The sequence below is a fragment of the Phodopus roborovskii genome, unplaced genomic scaffold (genome assembly GCF_943737965.1).
Source record: "Phodopus roborovskii unplaced genomic scaffold, PHOROB, whole genome shotgun sequence".
NCBI lineage: Eukaryota > Metazoa > Chordata > Mammalia > Rodentia > Cricetidae > Phodopus > Phodopus roborovskii.
In genome coordinates, this window is record NW_026125615.1 from 158,765 (window position 1) to 173,726 (window position 14,962).

At 38.8% G+C, this 14,962-nt stretch overlaps 1 protein-coding gene and 1 non-coding gene across 2 annotated transcripts in view; both read right to left on the reverse strand.

The window, feature by feature from the left end:
- The window catches only part of LOC127217081 (melanoma inhibitory activity protein 2-like), a 153,163-nt gene extending 148,958 nt beyond the window's left edge, over nucleotides 1-4,205 (reverse strand). The window contains 5 exon segments of the mRNA XM_051177917.1: nucleotides 914-997; nucleotides 2,538-2,573; nucleotides 2,575-2,623; nucleotides 2,719-2,744; nucleotides 4,087-4,205. Coding sequence (XP_051033874.1) covers nucleotides 914-997; nucleotides 2,538-2,573; nucleotides 2,575-2,623; nucleotides 2,719-2,744; nucleotides 4,087-4,194 — 303 coding nt within the window. The 5' untranslated portion in view covers nucleotides 4,195-4,205.
- A 1,266-nt stretch (nucleotides 4,206-5,471) lies between these two features.
- On the reverse strand, nucleotides 5,472-5,593 carry LOC127217082 (small nucleolar RNA SNORA26). The gene has a single exon (XR_007834070.1). It is a non-coding gene; the product is annotated as a small nucleolar RNA SNORA26 (small nucleolar RNA).
- Nucleotides 5,594-14,962: the final 9,369 nt, after the last annotated feature.

A 14,962-nucleotide genomic window follows, 5' to 3' on the forward strand; every position in this document is an offset into this window, starting at 1 on the left:
TTCCAAAAAAACTTTTATGTAAAAATAAAAAGAAAAATTAATGAGTTTATTTGGAGTCTAAACTCCCTGCAGATTCTACAAGGACATTCTAAATCATAAGACACAGACTTGCTACTCAGGACAGAGGATGACAGAACTGACATACTGGACTGAACACATAATCTAAGGGAAAAAGTTTTTTTTCTGTTTTATATTGGTAGGAGCAGGCTACTTCTATTTACTCTACAGGCTCACAACTCAGTTTTAATAACCGTTCCACTTGCAAAGAGTATTGAGGCACTTCATCACATCATACTCTGTCTGTTAAGACAAGTCATTGTGTCCTCTGAATCAGGAGAGTTAACTGTCCATCTCTCCTAAACTCTCCATTCTGTGAAATCATGGTTATGGACTGAAAACTGGCTGTGATGGAGTGTGTAGACAAGGGTTGATGCACAGAAAGGGATTAAATATTTATCACCATGCCACTCTTTACAATGTAAACCTCAATTCTAATTTTAGTAAATATCTACTACCATGGTAAGAAAAAACAATATGGTCACAGCTTACTTGTCTGCTACTATGCTTAAATTTGTGAGATTTCTATGTCTCTTTCCTGGAGCAAACTATGTCAAAAGTAGGAATTGTCTTTCCAATCCATTCACCAGAGTACAGAATGCAGAATTTCTTTCTTTCTATAAATCTATAGCTTCTGATAAACTGATTTTGTATTCCCTCAAAACAAGTTAATGACAAGAGATAAAACTGTTATGTTTTAAAATATTTTATGCCACCTACAACTATTCTGTTTCCACTAACTTTTTCTGTACATTGTAAGATCCAGATACACAATTTCATATTTCTCTGACATAATTATTTTTGGGGAGACAAGATATTTCTAATAAGAACCTTTTCCCTAGCTTTTACATCATACTTTTTTTTTTTCCTTCAAACTCTGTACTTCTGTTGATGCCTTGTCAAAGTTGGCCTCCTTTAAGGATGACTCTAAGCCTTCATACTGAATAAAACAAGGGAACACATGAGGAAAAAAATACAAATTTTATCTCAACTTGTATCTAAATAGACACCAAAGAAGGAAACAGAATTTATATCCACCATGTAAAGTACCCTTGGATTTTATGAGCTTAGTTTTGCAATCTAAACACTGTGCTGAGGAAAGCCAGGTCTACAAACAAGCCACAACCACCAGCCAAGGCAACATATGGCAGAACGTTTCCTTTGTGACTACCAAAGTTGCCCCACATCTGCTGGGGCTGAAAACCCTAACAGCAAGTGTGACTAAAGTGGATCTAAAGAAGTGAGTCATCTACTATCCCCTGAACAGATTAATGGCTTCTCCAGTCTGTCAGTAGAACAATATGTGGTAACTGGCTATCAGACATTTATATCATGTGATAAGTAAGGCAAGTAAGGAAGATAAAATCTGTGAGTTTCAGACCACCCTGGTCTACAGAGTGAGTTTCAGGACAGCCAGTGATGCACAGAGAAACCCTGTCTCAGCACCTCAGAATTTGTGTTATTTAGAGACAAAGCCTTTAAATACAGCTAGGTTAAAATGAGGGATTTAAGATGACTGCAATGTAATATGGCTGATATCCTATGTGGAGAGCACTAGGACAGAGAGAGACATAACAAGCAGACAGCAATATCTAAAGTCAAGGGACATGTCACAGAGGAAGCAAAGCCTGGCTATATCTTCATGGACTCATTTCAAGAACTGTAAGGAAATTCACTTCTGCTGCTAAAGGTATTTTGTCACAGTAGCCCTAGCATGCCCAAATGAAAACAGTAAATAAAGTCTCTACATGATAACAAGTAAAAGTACCTTTACATCCTTGATAAGCAAAAAAAAAAATCTCATGAAACATTACACTACATTAAATTGTAATTCAAATCCTCTACCTTCTAAGACACTGAACAAAACAGAAATGTAAGCCACAGAGTAGAAGAGATTTACAATCCATATATCTGACAAAACTCTTTCTTATATACGACATAAAATAGTAAAAGCAAAGGCCCTAATCTATATGGCATAAACTGAGAAAGATTATGAGTGCATTTAAATGGATGGAAATGGGCAAGTGTGATGGCTCAGTAAGTAGTTAAGGAGCTTGCTGCCAAGACTGATAACCTGAGTTCAATCCTAGGGACCCACGTAATAAAAAGAGGAAAGTGACTCCTCCATGTCCTATGATCCTATGATCACCACACAAATGCCTTCTTGGTACACGCCTACACACATAGACACAAATAGACACACACAATAAAAATAAAGTCATCTTTTAACGTGTAAAAGACTTAAAAGGCAATTTTACAATATCTAAATGAGCAATAAGCAAATCAAGGTGATTTGACAAATTAGTCAGGGAAGGTAAACACTACACATCACCAGGGTGGCTGCAAAGAGAATGGCTAAGTGATGAAGTTGAGCAGCAACAGAGCTCTGGTCTGAAACAAAGCTCTGATGGCAGGCAATAACCCATGGAGAACAATTAAGCTCCACACTGTGATGGATTGTATTTTCAAACACATCTTACCTCCTCTTGAGCAAGGCACACTTTGTCAATCAGATCCACATTTCTTTTTGATTTCCATTGCAAGTTCCACAGCCAGTCTATTCTCTCTTACTGAGCAAGCAAAGAAAAGATTATTATGACTAAAGTGTGAAAACGCTTTAAATTATATACAATCACAAGATCTAAAATCAAAAAAGACTACTTACTCAAATAAAGTCGGCTTTGAATCTGAAACAAAAATTTAACAAAATTACATTAAAACAAATATATCTTCAAGCAAATCTATCTGACTTCTACTTCCAGCTTTAAGATGCCAACTTTCTTATGGCCTTATGGTAAATAAATTACCGGAAAGCCTTCTATTTCAAATGAAAACAATGCTATATAGTAAGGTCTCCCATTGTGTGGTATCATGTGTGTTATCATATTAAAGGCTCTGAAACAGTCTTATTCTAAAGACTTAAGTCCATGTTTCCCATGCATATATTGGCTCTAAAACAAAGTATTTTAAGGAGCCACCATTATTAAATCTCCTACGGTTAATAATCAAAATAAAAATATATGAAATATCATTGGACTCTAGACCTTGACTGACTAAAAAAACTCATTAGTATTTTTCTTCTTCATACTTCAGCTTTCGATAAGGAAGGGATAAATCCACCCTTGAGAACAGTGGGGATAGGGTAAAGTGATCAAGGGACGCAAACAAGAACACTCATGCCACCTAGAAAACAGAGACAGAAAACTGGAAGAAAAAAAAAATGACAAAAAAAAAAAAAAAACCAGTAGGATATATGTAACCAGAAGGTAAGGAAGAAAAAACCATGAAGATATTAGAAATGAAGTCAGTCAGAAGCACAAAGGCCAACATCTAAAAGGAAGTCTCAGAAAGAAAAGGCTATGTTATGACTCCCTCCTTAAAAACAGTTAGCATAGGAAAAAGCAATATAGGATCCATAGGAAAAAGCAATATAGGATCCAGGAGAACCATGAAAGTGGCGATTTTTACTCTTAGTTGGGAAGTAGATACACCTGCAAACTTTTTAATATTGTTAAAAACAATCACAGACACCCCAAATTTAAAGAAGAAAAAGGGAAAGAAGAAAGTTGGGGCTTTAGTACTAGTGTGTAGTATCCCTACAATAAAATCCTTTAAAATACACTTACATAAAAATATTTCTGTTAATCTCTGTTCAGTTTTTAAAAACCACCTGTTAGCATAACTCAGAACACTAAGACCTAACTCATTTCCCTGAAATAACAAGTTTCTCCAATTAGATGTTCAATCTAAACACAAAATGAAGGTTAGAGAGAAATGGCTCAGAACATTTGTTAGTCTTGTAGAGGACCAAAATTCAAATGCCATCATCGACATTATAGCTCACAGTCATCAGTAATTCCAGCTCCAGGCATCCAACAATGGCCCACTAATCACTTCTGTAGACCAGGAACACGTACCACACACACATGCATACAAGCAAAACAGTCATGCACATAAAAGGAAATAAACTTAAAAAACAAAAACAAAAAACTTAGAATGACCATTCACATACTATAAGTAGTTACTTACTGATCGGTATCCTCTCCAAAGAAATAAGAAAATGGTAAGCAGTCCAATGGCAACCACACATATCAGCGATTCTAATGATGGCTCACTAGGATCAAAGCTTGTTGTCATATCTTCAGGCACTGCTGCCACAGCCTTCAAGACAAAGAAAATAAACTTATAAGCATGCTTCTTCAACAGTACTGGTACAAAGACAGGCACAGGTGGCTGTGGCCAACTCTATTCATATTGAATGGGCTACCATAAAATACAAAGCAGAATGCCTCCAAACATGTTTCTAGTAAATTACAATTGTTCTTATTGAGGGGCTAAGTATGGTGAAACAGTAGTTTTCAAACAGAAGTTATGGGGAGATTCCACAGAGCATAACTCCAGGAGAGTTAAAGGATAAGGATATAGTATCAAGAAAAGAACATTATGGAATATTTTATATGTGTTTCATTCTTTTATGTTGCATTTGTTTAACTCTGTAAAGCTGCATTACTTTGCCAGTCTAAAACACCTGATTGGCCTAATGAATAGCTGAACAGACCAATAGCTAGGCAGGAAAAATAGGCAGGGCTGGCTGGCATGCAGAGAGAATAAATAGGAGGAGAGACCTAGAAGATCCAGGGACAAGAGGAGGAGGACACCAAGGGCACCAGTCACAGAGTAAGAAGGAAAGCAAGGCACATAGAATAAATAAAGGGAAAAGAGCTCAGAGGCAACACATAAAGAGAAATGGGATAATTTAATTTAGAAAAGCTGGCTAGAAACAGCTGAGATAAGGCCAGCCATTCCTAAGTAAGAATAAATCTCAATGTATTTATTTAGGAGATGGGTGAGGGACACCGTCCCTACCAAAGATTTTAAAATCCAGTAAAAAAAAAAAAAAAAAGTATCAATGGTCTGGGTTGGGTTCTTTTCCCTGAGTTCAAGTTCATGATTTATCCATATGCACTGGGTTTGAAAAAACATTTCCTGCAGAGGAAAAACACTGATCTGCAGCTTGTCCTCTGAGGAAGGGAGAGTGATAAGAAACTACTGACAGAGCTTCAGAGTTGGGATATAAACCCTTCCTTCCTGTCTCTTGAGTTAAATTAATGCAGTTTGAGCCCAAAAGAAAATGGTTCTTTCAAAAACAACCCTAGAAATGATGGGCTTGACTCTTTCCAGGCATCAACATATACCATCTAGAAACTCCACAGCTGTCTTCTCCTTGGGGTCTGACAAAATGAACAACAAATCCTTAGATAATTACTATCTATAAAACCTGTTTTATGCTAGTACATGACAAGGACCTTTTACAAGCTGCTATCTACAGCTTATTAACTTCTACCAAAAAAAAAAAAAATACATGCAATAGTATCCTCTTTTTTTATTCCCTGTATCGTTATTTTCCTTTTTACATCTGTGACTCCAGAAAGGATCCAAAGTGTAGGTGCACAGCCTCTGCTCTGGGTTTCATGGAGAGTTCCTTTAACCTTGTGTTTTGGATCCTTAAGGTACAGGACTGACCTTACAAGGGCTCAGAAAAGGGTTGAAAATATTTTATCCTGGTCCTCTCTCTCTTTCTCACCTGAGCCACATACAAAAAAGTGTGATATCATGTTGCAAGGCAATGATACCAACGATTTGCCTCTAGGATCACAAGAATAGATATTCAGGCACGGCAAATATTTCCATTATCTCACTCCAGAGACTATGAATGTATATCCAAGCCCTCCACATACCCTCTAAAATATTCTTCCACACCTCACAGAGTAAGGCCTGCAGTTAATTGCATATTTTACCTCTTCCTGAATCCATCTTCCCTCAGTGGGTTATTCTAGTCTTTATTACCAGACCCCAATACTAACTGATCATAAACAAGTAGACTCCTCTGATAGCAGATAAAAAAGACTAAGACTAAAACTGTTACTAGAAACAAAGATGTGATGGAAAAGGCTAGCTCAGTCTTTAAGATGTAGGATTTTATGCAGAGAACAATAAAATGAAGTAAATCTGTTGAAGTAAGGATAAAACAAACCGTTCATCAACAGTAGTTAGTTATTTTAGATCTCACTTTCAGTGAGTCAGCATGAAAAGACAACACGGTAAAAAACACTACAAATAAGTTAGACTATCATACTACCAAAATACTATGCAATAATAGCAGAAAATACATTCACTCTCAAATGTACATGGAAGATTCTTCAGAAAAAATCCAGGCATTAAGCTAAAACACACCTCAATGTTTTCTTTGTTTTTTGTTTTGTTTCTTTAAATAATCAAACCACATGGCCAAGCCCAGAGAAATGGCTCAGCAGCTGAAAACATTTGCTGCTCTTGCAGAGGAGCAGACTTCAGTTCCCAGAATCCATGTCAAGAGTCCCTAAGTGCCTGCCCATGACTCCACCTCTGTGAGATCTGATGCCCTCTTGCTGCTTCCTTGGGCAGCTGAAGCTACAAGCACATACACACACATACACATAGTTTAAAATAGTAAAAATTCAATTAAAAAATTCCCATGTCGAGAAGCATCTTCTCTGATTACACGGGTTAAAATTAGTTATCAAAAAACAGGACGGGCTGGAGAGAGAGCTCAGCAGTTAAGAGCATTTGTCATTCTTGTAGATAAATGACCCATGTTTGTTTCCCAGGATCCACTTGGTGGCTCACCACTATCTATGACTCCATTTCCAGGGAAATATGTCACCCGTTAAGGCATCTTTAAGCACAGCAAACATGTGACGCATGGACATACATGCAAGAGCAAAACATCCATGAACATAAAAGGTTTTTAAAAAAAAATAATAAAATGCAACATAAAACTTACACAAAACAACTAATTCAGTGTGTAACAGGAAAATTTATAGTCATAAAAGACCTTGTAAAAAAATATGAGGGGGCAGGGGCTGGAGAGATCTCACAATGATTAAAAACATTAGCTAGTTGTCAAGGGGTTCTGAGTTCAGTTCCTAGCATCCCATGGTAGCTCACAACCATCTGCAATGAGGTGCCCTCTTCTGGCCTGCAGGGATATAAGGAGACAGAACATACTATATATAATAAATAAATCTAAATAAAAATTTTAAATATTATTGGGCCAGGAAGATAGCTCAGCAGGTAAAAACTTTGCCACCAATCTTCAGGACCTGTGTTTGACCCCCATCACCAATGTGGTAGAAGGAAAAAACCAACTCTTGGGGCTTTGGATTTCACACACACACACACACACACACACACACACACACACACACCATATATACACAGAAAGGAATGTAATGCTCAGTTAAAAAAAATCAATGTCATAATCCACAGTAAAAGAATTGAAGAAAAAGAAGATCTCAACAGATAGTAATAAAACATGTAAGAAAATCGACCGTCTAATCATCAGGAGACTGCAAACTAGGACTACTTTTCTCAATCTGACAAACAGCACCAATAGAAGACTCATAGCTAACACCATCCTGAAGGGGAGAGAATTGTTCCCTTACAAAATGCAACACACATCCACACAGCCCACTGAACCACAGAAAATCCAGCCAAGTCTGCAAAATCCCTCCGTGGTCCTCACCCCCAACCTTATCAGAAATAAGTGTTGGTAACTGCTAGGTGCCTGTGTATTTTATGTGAAAAGCCAGAGGCTGCTGTTGTAATGTCTTCCTTCTCTACCTCAATTTTCTAAGGCAGAGTCTCTCACTGAATCTAGAGCTCACACATTCTCTGATAAACTGATGACCAGTGAACCTGGGATTCCTCTATTCATACCTCCACCCAGCGTTTACATTGCCTTAAGGGCTCCTACTCCAGATCATGGCAAGCACTTTCCTTTCCGCACTGAGTCATCTCCCTAGGCCCTGATTGTGGATTCTGAGGGAGATGTGTGTGATCTGAAATCATCTCTCATCTACAATATGCTTCTCTTCCCATAAGGCACATCTCAGTAACTTAGCTGACAGAGCCAGGAACTTGGGACTATTCCAGATTCTTCACACATCCCACCCCTCTCTGCAGCTAATCAAGAAAGTCACACTCATTTTAGCTCTTATTTCTTCTTGCCCCATTTAGGACCAACTTCTCTATCCTTATCCCTATCAATTCTCCTTCCTGTGTTTTTCCCCTGACATTTGATTCTCATACTATCAGGAATATCTATACATTTTTCTATGGGTCTCACCACTGATGAGCCTGTGCTGGATCTCACACCCCACAGCAATCCTTGAGACCCACTGGTCTACAGTAAGCATCATGTCACATCAGGCCCTTGGCTCACTTATGCTGTGAGCTCCTGTGTATGCTGTTTTCACACCTCATCTACTGAAACTTATTTGCTCAGTCTAAAGACTTTGCCAGCAACCCAAGGAAAAACAATCACTCCCTTCCCTTATTTTGCATGTGTACTTCTATAGGCAATAGACTTCAACTGTGGATTAATTTTGTGTATTTTCTCCCCAAACAGCCAACATGATGAAAATGACCAAAATCCTTATTTCATTTAGAACCTCCATAGAGCATTTTATTCATGGGCAAATGAACCATGAGCATGGCACTACTACTTTAAATTCACAGAACATGAAGATAATTAGAACTGGCAGCAGCTCAAAAATCCTCCATGGGCACACCACGGTGGCAGTACGAGCACCGCCATCCCTGTGCCCACCATGGGGGCCTTGCAGCTGGACAGATGGACAGCAGCAGAGCAGAGCACAGTCAGTGGGACACTGGGAAAGGGAAGGCTTCTGGGGCCGGCTGGCACCACTGCCCTCTCCACCTCCTTATCTCAGTTGACACGTCAACGCTGGCACTCTGACCTCCAGCACCAGAGTCCTGGAGAGCTGGAGCAAGAAAACCTAAAGCACCCAGTGTGGGGCTGCAGGCCTACACTCCGAGGCCTGGGGCACAGCCCCGGAGTGAAAGCTCAGCCCCCTATCCCCAGCTACTATCGCACTCTGTCCTATCAAGTCAAAAAAAAAAAAAAAAAAAAAAAAAAAAACAAAAAAAAAAAAAAACACTCCCCTATGGAACACTATAAGCTGAAGCACCAACTTTGGGGCTACAGCCCTACACTCCGAGGGCTGGCACAGCCCCAGGTAAAGCTCAGCCCCCAAGTTACAGCTACTATCACGCTCTGTCCTATCCTCTCCAGTCCAAAAGCCACACTGTAGTAGCTAGGGGGAAACGCTCCTACGCAGAGATGTCGTCCTCCGTCATAATCAGTGTCAGAAAACGGCCTCTGGCGTAAGAGACGATGACGCATTCACACTTGAACTCACTGTGATCAGCCCAGTTATACCACTTGACTCCTAAGAAATATCCTTTCTTGACTCGGAATTAATAGCAGGTAGGTAGGTGGGTGGGTGGGTGGGTGTGTGTGTGTGTGTGTGTACTAATTCCTGGAGATGGAGACATTCTGCTCAGCACTGCCCTATTTAGCATCCTATTTGTAGGCCTCATGAAATAAGCTGATGCTTTTGTGTATCTCAAATGTAGGACCTGAGAGTCACTGCTCTGAAATGTCTTTTTATTTTTCAGTGTCAGGTCTCATTTCATTGCTCCATGTGCTTCCATATAACGACTGCTTTGAATTTCCTCCAAGAAAACTATGTAGGAACTTGGCAAAGTATGTGGGAAAAGAAAACAAAAACAAACAAACAAATAAAATAGACCATCTAAAGTTTTTAAGCAACAGAAATTTGGTTTGTTTTTCCCTAAATTGGAAGTTAGAGCTGATGTGTCAGTTCATTTCCCCAGTTGTTACCATCAGGGTGATTGAACAGAAGAATCAACTGATAAGTATTAATTGTCCTCAAGGAAGTTCTGGGAGCTACCTGTGTTTTCTGTGCTCACTGAACCACACCAAGTTGCAAAACTAGGTACCACCTATACTTGCCCAAATTCAGTTTATCACTTTGGGCCATGTGGTTTTAGGACAGGGCTGACTGGTGTTGGGTTTTGGCCCCAACTAAGCTTTCTTACATGCAGAAGAAGCCTGAAACTCCAGTGCATGTGTGCTGTAGGCCAGTAGTGACACTGTTCAAATACACTAAGCAGAAAATGTCAACATGGCATATTGGCAAGGTAGTGAAGAACAGACTGAGATCCTTTATAATTTGGATCTGGTTTCATTCTTGATGACTCATTTTCATAGTTTTCTTAGTAGAATTTTTTTTTGTTTCTTGGAACAGGTTTTTCAGAGGCTGCCTGGGAACCGGCTCTTATACACCAGGCAGGTCTTGGACTCATAGAGATCCGCATACCCCAGCCTCAAAGGCTGGGATAAAAGCCTGTGACACTCCTGATTGGTTCTTAATAGATTTTCAATAGCTGTTATAATCCTTTAGTTTGGAGATGGAGACATGATGATATATACCACAAAAAGTTATTCTTTATTAGTAGTTTTGGTATTACCCCGAGGGAGTATTCATTTATGTTAAAATACAAGCTCTGTTGACCTCCATATTTTCTGCTTTGAATTCCCATCTCCAATCTGTTACTCCATCCCAAGAATTGCACTACTAACTTATTTATTGTTTTCACTTCTCCAGTGTTCACTTGAACATCTTATTTGAATCAGTTTCCACAAACATCAAGAGCTACACATTGAAGCACATATGACTTTTCAAATCCAGCTCCAATAATTCTTCAAAACTCTTCATAATTCTGTTATTTCCTTGGTGTGTGCTTCAGGATTATTGTGTAGAGGGGGCATAATATTTGCAAATTGCTTCACAATAGTGTCTCTTATATAACAAACACTTCTCAAATGTGACCTCAATGTTCACATAAACACAAGAAGATCCTCTTCTTTTTAGATGGTCTCCTGAGTCCTAGGAACACTCCACCTTTGGAATTCTTTCACTGATATACAAAACTTGGGAGCACAGCAAATGTTTACATATTGTCTTGAAGAATTAAGTGAACTCTTTCTACACTTTTAATTATTTATTTGTCAGTATCTGTGTGGGCAGGTGAACCCTTGCCATTGTAAACATATGGTCAGAGGCCAAATTAGGATTAGAATTGTTCCCTCCTAATTTTGAATTGTGTAAGTCTAGAAGACTTAACTTAGGCCTTTAGCTTTGACAGCAAGCATCTTTACCCACAAGGCTATCTCAAGGCCTAATGAATCAGATCATAAGAATTTGATTTATTATTTTTATTTGATCAGTCAAATGAACAAATTTAAGTGAAATGAAGGAACAATAGAATTATTTTTCCTATTTTACTTGTCTGTTTGGCCGTGTGTGTGTGTGTGTGTGTGTGTGTGTGTGTGTGTGTGTGCTACAGAAAGGATCAAGAACCATGTGTGTTTTAACATGAGCTACACTCACAGCTATGTTTTATTACTTTACTATCTAGGGATGATATTCTTTTCCTTTTTGCACTCTCTGGGATGGTAAATTCCCTACATAGACAATTAGCTATACTCAATATCTGGATTTCTTACCAACCATAATATAAATAGTAAGGGCCTGTAATGGAGGGTGGATGTCAACTAGTTTGGAAAAAAGCCTCAATGTCGGGATCAAAATATTTGAAGTTTTTTGGTTAATGTTAGTTGCATGTCTTGCATGAATAGAATAAAGTTATACTCTTTTCGTGAGTGACCACTGAGGAGAGTCATTTTGTCAGTGAGATGAAGAAATTCAGACTGCCTCATGAGAGAGATTTGCTTTCCATGTGTTGTGAAAGAAAACAAATTTAAAACAACCAGAAATTAACCAAGTGGCACCTAGGGTTTTTCCCTTAACCACTCATGTGTCTGGTGTTCACATACATGGCTGCCCTTTAATTTGTGGTCCTTCCAAGTGAGTTGAGGGACAACTAAAAAGGAGAAGTTGGATGAGAATAACATTCAGCAGATGACCCCAGGACAGAGAAGTGGCTTTCTTGTGATTAAATCCATAATGACAAACACATCTTTGTAGTTCTGTGCTGTGTCTTTGCTGTGTTTACTTCCCCCACCTCCCTGTCAGGGCTAAGTCAGTGTGCTGTAATCTAACAGAGATCAGTTCTCAGCTTTTTTTTGAAATGACCTGTCCAGTCATAAGGAGTTAGTTTTCCTACTAATTCAATAACTACATTCTTCAATAAGATTTTAATTTCAAACCATTGGAATAACTTATTTTTTCTACCTCCATGTGAATGTGGGTTATTAATGAGTTCATTAGACCAAAGATAAATGATAAACAGGTGTTTAGTGAACAACTTATACAGCTAATAGTAAAGAACCCTTGAAACGGTCCTGCTTCAGAAGATGCAGTCTCTGCCCTTCTGATGCTCTCCAAGAACCTGAGAAAGTACCCACCCCTACCCCCACTTCTCTCCCTTCAGGTAAAGGTAATTATCTTTATTCATAGTAAGAGGTAAGTATAATTTTAAAAGTGAGTTATATATCAAAGTAGACATAATCACAGGCATACGGATACACAATCTGTTTGTTCCGTTGGCACTGTAATTTAGAAAATTAAACATGGGTACAAGATAAAGTTCACATTGCTGAAGGCAATTTAACTAGAGCATTTTCTCTGTTGGCTACACTCTTGTCCATAGATCACGTGCCATGTCAGGCCTCTCCACTCTTGTGATTAAAGAAAGCTCTGATGTAGACTTACCAAAGACTATGTGCCTGAATTAGAACTAGAACTATATCTTAGAAGTACCATACCACTCCAGGTGAGCCATCATCTCCTGAAATACTCTTAGGTGTCAAGAAACTGTCATTCCTCCCTTAGAGCAGAATCCCAAAGACCCAACTGAGTGTTGGTTGAAAGCATGCTGAATCTAGTTCAACAGTCGATTACCCATTGGTAGGTAAGGTACACAGTAATCAGTGGATTTCTTTCTTTGGGTATTTGTGTGACAGGGGGCTCTTGTAGCCTAGGGCTGGCCACAAACTTATTGTATAACTCAAGACTTCCTGGAACTTTGGGCCTTCCTGCCTCTACTTCGCCAATTCTGGTATTGCAGGAATGAGCAACTATTTATATCTGGTAGGCGTGGTGGTGGGTGTGCATTATTCCTAGAGATTCCTGCATTAAGTACTCTACTAACTGAGCTGAGTACATGTCCTTTTAGACAGCATTGTTTGTGTTGCTGTATTGTTTAACTTTAAACTCTTCCCAGACTGTTCTCTCTGTTTACAGCTCAGTTTTAAGTATACATATATAAGTATATATTGAAACTATATCAATTACTAAAATTTCAAACATTATTAATTTCACACGATGTGGGATCTAATGTAATTTTTCCCTCAGTGCACTGAAAAATATAATAGTTGTTAAGGCAGTAATATTTCAGGGAAACTAAATTGCTACAACAGCCCAGTTCACAAATAAGAACGCTTGATGCTGGGAGACGAGTTTCATTTCAGAGTGTGACATTCTAAGAATTGTGCAAGTAGTCAGGGAATGCTCCAGTGGACGGTCTCCTTAAGTTCCATGCATCTAAACAGAATCTGCTTCTGAGATGTGATATGATGAAAGGAAAGGTACTGCAAAGATGGGATGGGGTTCTTCTCCTGTAGGTAGATCTGGCTGGGATCATGCTTCACTCTGCCTCACTGAGCTTCTATCCTTCCACAGTAACTTGTATTCACAGAGGTGATTTGTAAGTAGGTTTCTGTGGCTTTTCAGTGGGTCAGGCAAGTATGTTAGTTAGGTTATGATCACACACTAAACAAGTTTTCCCCTTGATGTGTTACTACCTATACAGACCAGCTTTCAGTTTCTGCAAAGTTTCTTTCAGGGATGCTGATGTTGGGAGATGGGAGTCCTAGAATTCAGCACTGCAGCTGATGTTGGTTAAGTACATCACTACAACTTTGGCTATGTATATGGGAACAGAATTTCTAGGTTTCCAATGTCACAAGAGATGTGGAAGCAACTCCCATGTTTGGCTCTCTCAAAATAGTCAGGTCTTTACTTATATCGAGAAAGATCTTCTATCCTTGTACTCTCAGGAAACTGTCAGCTGTCAGTGATCGCTGTTGCTCAGAGATGTCTATGAATGTTTCTTGGAAATGAGCTAATTGGGAGCTACATGAGAAAACTAGCCAAGGAGACATGGAGAAGTGTTGATGTTGGGATGTCGTTTGTTTTTAATGTTACTTCGGTTATAATCTTGAGTTTAGAATGACCTGCAAATGCTGACAGAAAACTACAGACTCTTGAACCCTCCTCCAGACCTAATGAATCTAGAATGAGCACCAGAACATGAATTTTGGTATATTACCCGCGGATAATAAACCCTTATGATCCTTCTATTGCTCTGAAGTTGCCTTCTCCTACTCCAACCTCCATATATCATGCATTCCCTAAAACACGTCTGAGATTGGATCAATCTGGTAGTAAAAACTCTTTTATTTTTCCACTCTAAGGGATTTCCCCATTCTCTTTAGTAGGCTATACATACTTTGCAGCCTTCTGCTCTTTCAATATAGACCTCCTTCAATTCCCAACCTTTGAACCTATAGCTGACTTCTCAGAATAGGCACATCTAAACAGGGAATGAAAACTGACTTCACAATTTCACCTTTAGCATTCATATGCACATGGTGGTACACATGAGTGCATAGAGTAATCATAAATATTAGAAAGATTTCAGGCTATATTTATTCCACAAAAACACATACAGTCAGGTGTGCATAGTGTAGCCACATGCTTGGCAGTCTGTTTATATATGGACACCTCTTCTATCTTTTTCCCTTTAGGTATTTGAGAAATTCTGCTTCCTACTTGTTTTGCAGACCAAATTGAAAGTTAATCTCCTCTGGACATTTCCATCTGATTGTGTCCATCATTCTCCCCCCTCCTTTTTTAATTGTCATTCCTATCAGATGGATGCTGTGCACCCATTATCATTTATACCAGCAGAGTTCATTGTATTCTGTAATTACAGATGTGGGAGGTTATTA